General features: G+C 40.2%; 1 protein-coding gene across 1 annotated transcript; it reads right to left on the reverse strand.

Annotated features, from left to right (window-relative positions):
* Nucleotides 1-889: 889 nt before the first annotated feature.
* On the reverse strand, nucleotides 890-14,332 carry LOC142166919 (uncharacterized). Its single transcript, XM_075226790.1, has 4 exons — nucleotides 14,057-14,332; nucleotides 13,411-13,955; nucleotides 13,065-13,254; nucleotides 890-1,276 (listed from the first exon to the last, which is right to left on the reverse strand). Exons 1-4 carry the CDS (start codon nucleotides 14,330-14,332, stop codon nucleotides 890-892), a joined length of 1,398 nt encoding a protein of 465 aa, XP_075082891.1.
* Nucleotides 14,333-14,700: the final 368 nt, after the last annotated feature.

A 14,700-nucleotide genomic window follows, 5' to 3' on the forward strand; every position in this document is an offset into this window, starting at 1 on the left:
ACATATCGAAGAGTATGTAAAGCTGCCTGATAGTGTCCAGATCTTGGAGATTGCATGTCTTGACTCAAGGTTTGTATAGTAAAGGATAGATCTGGTTGGATATTTGTGAGGAAATTTAGCTTCCCCAAGAGCCTCCGATAAATGGTAGGATCAGGCAAAAGCTCACCAAAATCAGCAGTAAGCTTAATGTGTGAATCAAGCGGAGTGCAAATATTTCTCGATTGTAGAGAATCAAACTCAGAAATGAGGTCAATTGCAAATTTCCTCTGAGTCAAAATGATACCTCCAGGCTCGTGTAAAAGTTCCATACCTAGAAAATAACTTGCTTCTCCTAGGTCCTTAATTCGAAATTCAGAGTCAAGGAATGATTTTATCTCACTGATTTCTTCTTGATTATTTCTTGTTAGGAGAATATCATTAACATATACGGCTAATATAGTCGTTAGAGTCCCGGATGTTTTGAAGAACAAAGATTAGTCGTTGACCGAGGAGGCGAAACCTCTGGATCCTAAAGCAGAGGATAGTCGATCATACCATTGGCGCGATGCATGTTTCAAACCATAGAGGGACTTGCGAAGACAACATACATGGGAAGAGCTTGGAGGTGCAATTCCTGGTGGAAACTTCATAAACACTTCCTCGTCCAAGTCTCCATGTAAGAAGGCGTTATTAACATCTAACTAGTATAAATTCCATCCCTTCTTCACTGCAACAGTTAACAAACATCTGATAGTTGTCATTTTCACCACTGGTGAAAATGTCTCTGTGTAGTCTATTCCCTCTCTCATTATGTATCTCCTCGTACTACTAGCCTTGCTTTGAGTCTTTCCAAACTTCCATCAGATTTGACTTTAACTTTGTACACCCATTTGCAGGGCAATGCTTTCCTTCAAAAAGGGATTTGAACTACTTCCCAAGTGCAATTGGATTCTAAAGCCTCAAGTTCTTTTGCCATAGCTGCTTGCCAACCGGGATGAATGGCTGCTTCTTGGTAAGAATTTGGCTCAAAAATTTGCCATATAGAGTTAACAAACTGTTGATTTGGTTGAGAAAGTGCAGAAAAAGAGTAAGAGTGAAATGGGGTAAAAGGTAGATTTGGTGAAATTACTGAATAAGAAGCATCGCATATGTAGTGTGATAAATATTTATGTGTATTATGCTCTCTAGAAGATCTGTGTAGCCCATCTGCCGGAGCTGATTCAACTCTAGATGTAGACAGAGTAATAATGGGGCAATCTTTGCCTTTAGGACTGGACAAATGATAAAGAAATAATTCCTGGTGTAGTTACATTAGGTGAATTAGATTCCTGTTGTGAAGAAAAAATATGCATTCCCTCATCAGAGATAGGAAAACTGGCCAGAAACAATTTTGACATAGGAGCGGAATAAGAAAAAGGGAATATAGACTCAAAGAATTTGATATCCCTAGAAACAAATACGTGATTCGATTGAATGTTCAAAATTCTATATCCTTTCTTTCCAAAAGGGTAACCTAAGAAGACTCTGTGGATTGCTCTAGGTTGTAGTTTATCTCTATTTCTAGAAAGAGTAGAGACAAAGCATAAACAATCAAAAGGCTTCAAATGAGAGTAATCTAGCAATTTGCCAAGCAAAACTTGATAGGGTGATCTATTATTTAGAACTCTTGAAGGGACTCTATTAATTAAGTAAGTTGTTGTTAGCAAACAATCACCCCAATATTTCTTTGGTAAATGAAACTGGAATAATAAAGCTCTACATGTCTCTAATAAGTGTTTGTGTTTTCTTTCAACTACCCCATTTTGTTGTAGGGTTCCAATGCATGATGTGTGATGAACTATCCCTTTGGAAGTAAAGAAATCTGAAGGAGTTATTCATGTCCCTAACTCATATGCATTATCTGATCTTATGATCTTAACATTGGCTGAAAACTGTCTTTCTATAAGAGCTAAAAAGGATTTAAGGGTAGGGATGTCACGACCCGAAATTCCCTCCTTCGGACCGTGATGGTGCCTAACATTTCACTTGTTAGGCAAGCCAATGTTAGAATAATATTAACTAATTTTTAAATAATTTTTAAATTATTAATAATCAAGGAAACAAAATCGGAAGCAAAGTTTGAAATATAGTGAAATAATCCATAAAAACAACGGTGTCTAAATACCATCCCAAAATTTGGTATCACAAGTGCACAAGTTTCTAGAATAAATACAAATAAAGGTCTAAATAAAATAAAGCTGTCTGAAAATAAACACACAACGAAAGTAAAATAGACGGGGACTTCAGAACTGCGGACGCCATGCAGTTATACCTGAAGTCTCCTCCGAGTAGCTGAAATCCGAGCAAGTCTATGGCACGCCGCTGGGACCAACTCCGAAATCTGCACGAGAAGTGCAGAGTGTAGTATCAGTACAACCGACCCCACGTACTGGTAAGTGCTGAGCCTAACCTCGACGAAGTAGTGACAAGGCTAAGGCAGTTCACTTATATTAACCTATACGCAATATTAATAACAACAACAAATAATAAAATATAAATCAGGTAACTCATTTATAATAATTGAAGCCAACTCAGCAGTCATAATCCATTATTATTTCAACCAATTCTGTTGCAGCGTGCAACCCGCTCTCACAATACATTCAATTCTGTTGCAGCGTGCAACCAACCCTCACAATATATTCACATTCAGTTCTGTTGCGGCGTGCAACCCGCTCCTCCAATATATTCATTTTAATCAAGTCTGTCATATATTTATTTCAATCAAGTATATATATAGACTTTTTAATAAGTCTATTGCGGAGTGCAATCCGATCCCCCAATATTGACTTTTAATAAATCTGTTGCGGCGTGCAACCCGATCCTCCAATATGGATTTTTTAATAAGTCTGTTGTGGCGTGCAACCCGATCCTCCAATATAAACTTTTTAATAAGTCTGTTGTGGCGTGCAACCCGATCCTTCAATATGGACTTTTTAATAAGTTTGTTGCGGCGTGCAACCCGATGCTCCAATATATCCATTTCAATCAAATTTGTTGCGGCGTTCAACCCGATCCTCCAATATATCCATTTACCAATTCTTATAGAAGAACTTTTTCCAATAAATGCAACAATTAATATAAAATTATAAGACAACAAGCATACAATAATTATGATTTAATTATGAAACAAACAATGACAAATAGCAAATTATTATGAAAATCAAGGAGAAAATAGGCAGTTTAATATTTAATAGGCTATATGTCAAATGACAATTAAGGCACATAATTCAAATAGCATGTAACAATAAATGCAAGAAGTCAAGAATTAATATTTGACAAAGAATAGGAGAGAAATAATTATTAAAAAATTAATTTATGATTTAAAATAATTTATGATTTTTCAAGTAAGCAGGCAAACAATTAATTTCACGACGTATAGACACTCGTCACCTCACCTATACGTCGTTCACATGCATTTCACATAAAAAAAAATTTAAAACCCGATTGAAAAACCCATCTGAAATCTCAAAAATCCGAGACTTAAAATAAAAAATGAGTAAAAATGGCTAAGACCCGATTTTATGTATTATGCCCAGTATTTTTGCATCTGCGGCCTATATTTTCTCACCTGCGGTCTCGCATTTGCGAGACAAAGCTCGCATTTGCGGAATAGGGCATCTTGACCAGTGGTCGCATCTGCGCCCAAAAATGTCGTACCTGCTACATCGCAGAAGCGCACAAGTGATCGTAGAAGCGGTCGTCCTCCCAGAAGCGGCTTGCCCATCGCGGATGCGGTTTCGCACCTGCGCTCATTTCTCCACAGAAGCGGAGCTCGGCAAGGCTGTCCAATGTCGCAGAAGCATCTGGTATTCCGCAGGAGCGGCCACGCACCTGCACACAAAATGTCGCAGGTGCGACACACCAGAACCAGCACTGGGCAGCAGGTTCCAATTGCTCTGTGGCTCGTCCGAAACTCATCCGAACCACTCGAAATCTCGTCCGAATATTCCAACAAGTCCAGAAATATAATACGGACTTACTCAAGATTTCAATTCACGTCAAACAACATCCAAATTACAATTAACACCTCGATTCGACCTTTGAGTTTTAAACTTTTCCATTTGCAAATCTCGTGCCAAAACATATTAAGTGTATCCGGAATGACTTCAAATTTGGTACACAAGTCCTAAATGACAAAACGAAGCTATTCTAATTTCCAGAATCGAATTCCTGCTTCGATATCAAAAAGTCAACCTCGTGGTCAAAGTTGAAAATCTTTAGCCTTTAAATTACTAGTTTCTGTTAAATGGTCATAACTTGAGTTAGGGACCTCCAAATTTAATTCCGGGCATACGCCCAAGTCCCAAATCACGATACGGAGCTACCGAAACTATCAAAATACCGATCCGGGTCCGTTTGCTAAAAATGTTGACCAAAGTCAACTCAATTGAGTTTTAAAGCTCTATTTCACATTTTAATCCATTTTCACATGGAAACTTTCCGAAAAATTTTACGGACTGCGTACGCAAGTCGAGGAATGATAAATGGTGCTTTTCGAGGTCTTAGAAAACAGAATTACTTATTAAATTTAAAGATGACATTTTGGGTCATCACATTCTCCACCTCTAAAATAAACGTTCGTCCTCGAACGGAGTTAGAAACAAAGTACCTGAGCTTATGAATAAGTGTGGATATTTACTCTGCATGTCCGACTCGGACTCCCAGGTAGATGCCTCTACCGGCTGATCTCTCCATTGCACCCGAAACTGAAGGATAACTCTTAGACCTCAACTGTCGGACCTGCCGGGCTATAATAGCCACCGGCTCCTCATCGTAAGCCAAATCTTTGTCCAATTGGACTGAGCTGAAATCTAACACATGAGACGGATCACCATGATATTTTCGGAGCATAGACACATGGAACATCGGATGAACCGCTGATAAACTAGGTGGTAATGCAAGCTTGGTGGCTACTTCACCCACCCTTTCAAGAATTTCAAAGGGTCCGATATACCTAGGGCTCAACTTGCCCTTCTTTCCGAACCTCATTACACCTTTCATAGGTGAAACCCGGAGCAATATTCTTTCTCCAAACATGAATGCAATATCACGAACTTTTCGGTCGGCATAACTCTTTTGCCTAGACTGAGCTGTGCGAAGTCGATCCTGAATAATCTTGACCTTATCCAAGGCATCCTGTACCAAATCGGTACCCAACAACCGAGCCTCTCCCGGTTCAAACCAACCAATTGGCGATCGTCATCGCCTTCCATATAATGCCTCATATGGAGCCATATGAATGCTTGACTGGTAGCTATTATTATAAGCAAACTCCGCAAGTGGCAAGAAATAATCCCAAGAACCTCCAAAGTCTATAACACAAGCGCAGAGCATATCTTCCAATATCTGAATAGTGCGCTCTGACTGTCCGTCTGTCTGTGGATGAAATGCGGTACTCAACGCCACCCGCGTGCCTAACTCATGCTGTACAGCGCTCCACAAATGTGAGGTAAACTTCGTACCTCGATCTGAAATAATAGACACAGGCACACCGTGAAGGCGGACAATCTCACGAATGTAAATTTCAGCTAACCTCTCTGAAAAATAGGTAACTGCCACTGGAATAAAATGTGCTGACTTGGTCAACCTGTCCACAATGACCCAAACTGCGCCAAGTCTTCTCTGAGTCCATGGGAGCCCAACAACAAAATCCATAGTGATACGCTCCCACTTCCACTCAGGAATTTCTAACGTCTGAAGCAAACCACCAGGTCTCTGATGCTCGTACTTAACTTGTTGACAATTCAGACTCCAAACTACATATGCAACTATATCCTTTTTCATTCTCCTCCACCAATAATGTTGCCGCAAATCTTGATACATTTTGGCGGTACCTGGATGAATAGAATACCTGGAACTGTGTGCTTCTTCAAGAATTAATTCATGAAGTCCATCCACATTAGGCACACAAAGACCCTGCATTCACAGAACTCCATCTTTCCCCACAACAACCCGTTTGGCATCACTGAGCCGCACCGTGTCCTTAAGGACAAGTAAGTGAGGATCATCATACTGCCTCTCTCTGATGCGCTCATATAAAGAAGACCGAGTGACTGTGCAAGCTAGAACCCGACTGGGTTCTGAAACATCTAACCTCACGAACTGATTAGACAAAGTCTGAACATCTGCAGCTAATGGCCTCTCACCAACCGGAATATACGCAAGACTGCCCATACTCACATCCTTTCTACTCAAAGCATCGGCCACCACATTGGCCTTTCCGGGGTGATACAAAATGGTGATATCATAGTCTTTCAACAACTCCAACCATCTTCTCTGCCTTAAATTAAGATCCTTTTATTTGAACAGATACTAAAGGCTATGATGATCAGTAAATACCTCACACGAGACACCATAGAGGTAATGCCTCCAAATCTTCAGTGCATGAACAATGGCTGCCAATTCTAAGTCATGAACAGGATAATTCTTCTCGTGAACTTTCAACTGCCGCGACGCATATGCAATTACCTTGCCATCTTGCATTAATACTGCACCAAGACCATTGTGAGATGCGTCACAATATACCGTATACGATCCTGAACCTGTGGGTAATACCAACACTGGCGCCGTAGTCAAAATGGTCTTGAGCTTCTGAAAGCTCAACTCACACTCGTCTGACCATCTGAATGGGACACCTTTCTAGGTCAATCTAGTCAATGGGCTTTGCTATAGATGAAAACCCTTCCACGAACCGACGATAATAACTTGCTAAACCCAGGAAACTCCGGATATTTATAACTAAAGTAGGTCTAGGCCAATTCTGAACAACCTCAATCTTCTTAGGATCCACCTTTATGCTTTCTGCCAATACAACATGCCCCAGAAAGGCAACTGAGTCTAACCAAAACTCACATTTTGAAAACTTGGCATATAACTGATTATTCTTCAAAGTGTGAAGCACAATTCGTAGATGCTGCTCATGCTCCTCTCGACTGCTGGAGTAAATCAAGATATCATCAATGAATACAACCACAAAAGAATCCAAATAAGGCATGAACACCCGATTCATCAAATCCATAAATGTTGTTGGGGCATTTGTCAACCTAAATGACATCAATAGGAATTCGTAATGCCCATACCGAGTCCGAAAAGCTATTTTAGGGACATTAGATGCCCTAATATTCAACTAATGGTAACCAGACATCAAATCGATCTTCAAAAATACCTTGACACCCTTAAGCTGATCAAATAAGTCATCAATTCTTGGCAGTGGATATTTGTTTTTGATAGTGGCCTTGTTCAACTGCCGATAATTTATACACATCTGCATAGAGCCATCTTTCTTCTTTACAAATAATACTGGTGCACCTTAGGGCGAGACACTGGGTCTAATGAATCCCTGATCAAGCAAGTCTTGTAACTGCTCTTTCAATTCTTTCAACTCTGGCGGGGCCATACGGTATGGTGCAATAGAAATGGGCTGAGTTCTTGGAGCCAAATCAATACAGAAGTTAATATCTATGTCGGGTGGCATCCCCGGCAAATCTGCAGGAAATAATTCTGAAAATTCACGAACAACTGGTACTGAGTCCATAGAAGGAACATACGCACTAGGATCGCGAATATAAGCCAAATAGGCTAGACACCCTTTCTCTACCATACGCCGAGCTTTCATATAAGAAATAACCCTGCTGGCAAAATGACCAGGAGTTCCTTTCCACTCTAACCGAGGTAACTCTGGCATAGCTAGGGTCACTGTCTTGGCATGACAATCCAATATAGTATGATAAGGGGACAACCAATCCATACCCAAGATGACATCAAAATCTACCATATCAAGAAGTAGAAGATCCACACTAGTCTCAAAATTACCAATAGTAACCACACACGAACGATAGACATGATCTACTACAATAGAATCTCCCACCGGTGTAGATACACATGTAGAAGCACTCAGAGAATCACAAGGCACAACCAAAAGAAAAATTGGAGGACACATAGGAATAAGTAGATCCTGGATCAAATAGAACTGAAGCATCTCTATGGCAAACTGGTATAACACCTTTGATCACAACAACAGATGACTCGGCCTTAGGCCTAGCTGAAAAAGTATAAAATCGGGGTTGGGCCCCACTACTCTGAACTGCGTCCCTGGGACGACCTCTAACTGACTGGCCTCCACTTCTAACGGTCTGACCTCTACCTCTAATGGCCTGACCTCCACCTCTAATGGCCTGACCTCCACCTCTAGCTGCCTGACCCCTACCTCTAGCTAGCTGAGCAGACGGTGAAGCAACCGGTGCCGGTATGATGGCACGAGAATCTTGTCGATATATGTTACTCGCCAATCTAGGGCAATACCTTATGATGTGACCAATGTTCCCACACTCATAACATCTATCCTGATGCCGTGGCTGCTGAACATGAAGCTGACCCAAATGGGACGGATAACTGCTATAGTAACTCTGGAGTGGTGAAGCACTGATAGGAGCTGAATGTGCACTAAATGTCGGCTGACCAGAGTAAGGCATAATAGGTCCGTGACTCCCTAGAGCACCGAGAGATGCATGATGTGATGAATGAAACGGTCTGGGAGGATGACCCCTACCAAAATTACCTCTTCCTCTAGACAAGGCACCACTGAAACCATCGAACTGACGAGGCCTCTTATCGGACCTCTACCCTTCCTGTGCAAGAACCATCTCGATCCTCCTTGCGACATTAGCAGCCGATTGTAAAGAAATCTCACTTCCAGTCTCCTTGGCCATCTGAAGTCTGATAGGGAGAATGAGTCCCTCAATAAACCTCCTCACTCTCTCTCCCTCCGTAGGTAGTAAAAGAAGAGCATGACGGGCCAAATCCACAAAACGGGACTCATACCGAGTAACAATCATACTGCCCTGCTGTAGACGCTCAAATTGCTTGCGGAATTCCTCTCTCAGTGTGATAGGGAGGAACTTTTTCCAGAAATAGCTGAGAAAATTGCTCCCATGTAAGTGCAGGCAATCCGACTGGTCGGGTCAATGTATAATCTCTTCACCACCTCTTGGCAGAACCCGTCATCTGAAATACAGCAAAATCGACCCCATTGGTCTCAACTATACCCATGTTCCGTAGCATCTCATGGCAGTGTTCAAGATAATCCTGTGGGTCCTCAGAAGGTGTACCGCTGAAGTGAACTGGAAAGATCTTGGTAAACTTATCCAGTGTCAATAAGGCCTCAAAAGACATGGCGGGCCTATCACCGATCTGTGCCACAACAACTGGCTGAACTATCCCAACTGGCAGGGCTGCTAGAGCCTGATTCTGGGGAGCCATCTGCTCCGGAGTGGGAGTAGTGGGAGTTTGTGCTCCTCCCCCAGCCCGTGAAACGGCTAGTGCCATTGGAAATGTACCATTTTGGGCTACGCCCTCCATAAGACTCACCAAACGGACTAGTGCGTCCTGAAGCACTGGAGTAGCTATGAATCCTTCCGGGACCTGAACTGGTCTAGCTGGTACATTCTGAACTGGAACCTCCTCCTGAAGGTCCACCTGAGGTTTTACAACAGGTGAAGCTACTCGAGCTCTGGACTGAGCTCTACCCCGGCCTCTAGCACGACCTCTGCCTCGACCTCTACCCCTGGCCATAATTGCCACCGGGGGTTCTAGTCCCCGCCCATCGGTAGAGGTATTACATGTTCTCCCCATCTGCGAGAGAATAAGAGTAGAATGGTTCAATCATCGATGATAGAATAAAATTGTACGACAAAATAAGAAAGAAGTGATATTGTTCCTAAACTTCATAGCCTCTGAGAGATAAGTACAGACGTCTCCATACCGATCCTTCAGACTCTACCAAGCTTGCTCGTGACTCGTGAGACCTATGTAACCTAGAGCTCTAATACCAACTGTCACGACCCGAAATTCCCTCCTTCGGACCGTGATGATGCCTAACATTTAACTTGCTAGGCAAGCCAACGTTAGAATAATATTAACCAATTTTAAAACAATTTTAAAATTATTAATAATCAAGGAAACAAAAGCGGAAACAAAGTTTGAAATATAGTGAAATAATCCATAAAAATAACGGTGTCTAAATACCATCCCAGAATTTAGTGTCACAAGTGCACGAGCTTCTAGAATAAATACAAATAAAGGTCTGAATAAAATAAAGCTATCTGAAAATAAACACACAACGAAAGTAAAATAGACGGGCACTTCAGAACTACGGACGCCATGCAGTTATACCTCAAGTCTCCACCGAGTAGCTAAAATTCGAGCAAGTCTATGGCACGCCGCTGGGACCAACTCCGAAATCTACACAAGAAGTGCAGAGTGTAGTATCAGTACAACCGATCCCATGTACTGGTAAGTGCTGAGCCTAACCTCGACGAAGTAGTGACGAGGCTAAGGCGGTTCACTTACATTAACCTGTACGTAATATTAATAACAACAACAAATAATAGAATATAAATCAGGTAACTCATTTATAATAATTGAAGCCAACTCAGCAGTCATAATCCATTATTATTTCAACCAATTCTGTTGCAGCGTGCAACCCGCTCTCACAATACATTCAATTCTGTTGCAGCGTACAACCCGCTCTCACAATATATTCACATTCAGTTCTGTTGCGGCGTGCAACCCGCTCCTCCAATATATTCATTTTAATCAAGTCTGTCATATATTTATTTCAATCAAGTATATATATAGACTTTTTAATAAGTCTATTGCGGAGTGCAATCCGATCCCCCAATATTGACTTTTAATAAGTCTGTTGCAGCATGTAACCCGATCCTCCAATATGGACTTTTTAATAAGTCTGTTGCGGGGTGCAACCCGATCCTCCAATATATCCATTTCAATCAATTTTGTTGCGGCGTGCAACCCGATCCTCCAATATATCCATTTACCAATTCTTATAGAAGAAATTTCCCCAATAAATACAACAATAATATAAAATTATAAGACAAAAAGCATACAATAATTATGATTTAATTATGAAACAAACAATGACAAATAGCAAATTATTATGGAAATCGGGGAGCAAATAGGTAGTTTAATATTTATTATGCTAAATGTCAAATAATAATTAAGGCACATAATTCAAATAGTATGTAACAATTAATGTAGGAAGTCAAGAATTAATATTTGACAAAGAATAGGAGAGAAACAATTATTATAATAATTAATTTATGATTTAAAATAATTTATGATTTTTCAAGTAAGCAGGCAAACAATTAATTTCATGAAGTATAGACACTCGTCACCTCACCTATATGATGTTCACATGCATTTCACATAACAAATAATTTAAGGTTTCTATTCCCTCAAGTCAAGGTTTACCACGACACTTACCTCACTTTGCAAATTCCAATCAATTATTCAACCACAGCTTTTCCTTTTAAATTTGCCTCCGAAAGCTTCAAATCTATTCACAAATAATTCGATATATTCAATACTAATCATAGGAATTAATTTTATATGAATTCACAAATTTTCCGGATAAAAATCCAAAATTTATTAAAATATTCGGCAGTGGGACCCACGTCTCAAATCCCGAAAAAACTCACGAAATTCGAACACCCGTTCCGATACGAGTTCAACCATACCACATTTGTCCAATTCCGATATCAAATGGACCTTCAAATCTTAATTTTTCATTTTTGGAAGATTTTATAAAAATTCTAATTTCTTACATCTAAATCCGAAATAAATGATGAATATAGATATGGATTTGTAAAATATAATCCCTTTTAGTTATAGAACACTTACCCAATTCAAAGTTGGTAAAAAACCCTTTGGAATCGCCAAAATCCGAGACTTAAAACTCAAAAATGAGTAAAAATGGCTAAGACACAATTTTATGTATTCTGCCTAGCATTTTCGCATCTGCGGCCTATATTTTCGCACCTGCGGTCTCGCATTTTCCAGACAAAGCTCGCATTTGCGGAACAGGGCAGCTTGACCAGTGGTCGCATCTGCGCCCAAAAATGTCGCACCTGCGACATCGTAGAAGCGCACAAGTGACCGCAGAAGCGGTCGTCCTCGCAGAAGCGGCTTGCCCATCACGGATGCGGTTTCGCACCTGTGCTCATTTCTACGTAGAAGCGGAGCTCGGCAAGGCTTTCCAATATTGCAGAAGCAATTGGTATTCCACAGGAGCGGCCACGCACCTACGCACAAAATGTCGCAGGTGCGACACACCAGAACCAGCACGGGGCAGCAGGTTCCAATTGCTCTGTGGCTCTTCTGAAACTCATCCGAGCCACTCGGGACCTCGTCCGAATATTCCAACAAGTCCAGAAATATAATACGGACTTACTCGGGGTTTCAATTCATGTCATACAACATCCACATTACAATTCACATCTCGATTCGAACTTTGAGTTTTAAACTTTTTCATTGGCAAATCTCGTGCCAAAACATATTAAGTGAATCCGGAATGACTTCAGATTTGTCACACAAGTCCTAAATGACAAAACGGAGCTATTCTAATTTCCAAGATCGGATTCCGGCTCCGATATCAAAAAGTCAACTCCGTGGTCAAACTTGAAAATCTTTAGCCTTTAAATTACTAGTTTCCGTTAAATGGTCCTAACTTGAGTTAGGGACCTCCAAATTAAATTCCGGGCATACGCTCAAGTCCTAAATCACGATATGGAGCTACCGGAACTGTCAAAATACTGATCCGGGTCCGTTTGCTAAAAATGTTTACCAAAGTCAACTTAGTTGAGTTTTAAAGCTCTATTTCACATTTTAATCCATTTTTCACATGAAAACTTTCTGAAATATTTTACGGACTGCGCACACAAGTCGAGGAATGATAAAATGGTACTTTTCAAGGTCTTAGAATATAGAATTACTTATTAAATTTAAAGATGACATTTTGGGTCATCACAAGGGAAAGCATTAGATTTTGTAGACAAAAGATAGGCCAAAGTTGCCCTTGAAAAATCATCCATAATAGTAAGAAAATATATTTCTCCCTTGTAAGTGGGAACATTATAAGGACCCCAGGTATCTATGTGTAGTAATTCAAAGCACTGTTTAGATCTAATAGAGCTTGTTGGAAAAGGCAATTTGGACTGTCTTGCCATTGGGTATATGTCACAAGGAAAAACCTGTTTATCTGTTGATGAAAGAGATATATTCTTTATATTCTTCATTGCATGATAAGTTAAGTGCCCCAATCTTAAATGCCAAAGTCTGTTGGAATTCATAGAATCAGAAACTGCAGTTTTATTCATTTCCAAACTTTCATTATATGGAAAAATTCCTCTTACAAATGTTTGAATAGACTCTGGGACAGAACTACACAATTGAACAAAAAACTCTGAGTTGGCTGCACTACAAGTCTTCACATAATTTTTAGGGAAAGAAAATAAAGGCTCATTGGACACTCTAGACTTAGTTGAATTAACTTCCAGCACACGGAGGCCAGCAAAAGTTTCACCAAGTACCATTTACCTCTTCAGAGAAGGGGGCTGTACAAGACATTCAGATTTAGTAAATAAAACATTAGAATTTAGCTGCTTATACAATTGGTTAACAGACAAATGATTATTGTTGGAAGAAGGAATATAAAGAACATTATGCAACTCAAGTTCAGGTGAAATTAATACACTTCCTAAACTGTACACTTTGACTTTATAAGAATTTTGTAGTGTAACTTGAATAGGGAAAGGGAGTTGTTTGAAATTATTTAGAAGTGTTTTATCATGAGTCATATGTTGTGAGGCTCCTGAATCAATTATCCAAAACTTGGATATGATAGTTGTAAAACAAGAAATAAAGGTATGAAAAGCAGTACATTTACCCACGAAATTAGCACTTGCATTAGCATCAGAACCTGAAGTACTTATGTTTCCAGCCTGCACAGATTGTATCATCTGAATTAGCTGCTCATACTGTTCTTTTGTGAACCTCTGTGGATTCATTAGGCTAGGTGCAACACCTCGAGTGATAACTGCTCCTTCTCCTGATGTTTCAACTTCCTCAACTGCTGCATTAGCCTAAACATTTCCAAAGTTTCTCTTTGGCTTAGTGAACTTGAAAGACGGTGGGTACCCGACCAGTTTATAATATTTCTCTTTCTGGTGTCCCTGCTTCTTACAGTAAGAGCAAAAGTTGTTTTTCCTTGCTTTAGAGTTACTGTTATAATTTCCACCCCTATACTCATATTAGTTTTTTGCGCATTAACATTGAAAGCACTGGGCTTAACCGACACATGGTGACCAGAATGTACCTCCTTTTGAGACTCTTCATGTAAAATTATTGAATAAGCTTGTGCTGTGGAAGGAAGGGGCTTCATCATGAGGATGTTTCCCCTTACTTCGGAATATCCCCCATTGAGCCCCATCAAGAATTGGATTAGCTTTTTGATCTTCATTCATTTTGTGATTGTGAGTTTTTACTCCACAGTTGCACTCACACCCACAAGCCATGAAGGTATTAAAAACTTTCATTTGATCCCAGATTTTTTTGAGCATGGTAAAGTATGCTGCAACATCATTTGTTCCTTGCAAAATGTTGTTGATTTCTCTTTGCAGCTGGACTAACTTTGCACCATCAGCTTGGCCATATCTTTGTTCTAACTCAGCCCAAAGTTCTTCAGATGTTTGAGAGTAAATGACACTTTATGTTATATCCTTGCTTAAGGAGTTTAACAACCAAGCAATGACCATGTCATTGTATCTCCTCCATTGTGCAAACAGAGGTGAGTTCTCAACTGGTTTTTGACATGAACCATTGATGAAT

Source organism: Nicotiana tabacum, chromosome 2 (assembly GCF_000715075.1).
Source record: "Nicotiana tabacum cultivar K326 chromosome 2, ASM71507v2, whole genome shotgun sequence".
In the NCBI taxonomy this organism is placed as follows: Eukaryota; Viridiplantae; Streptophyta; class Magnoliopsida; order Solanales; family Solanaceae; genus Nicotiana; species Nicotiana tabacum.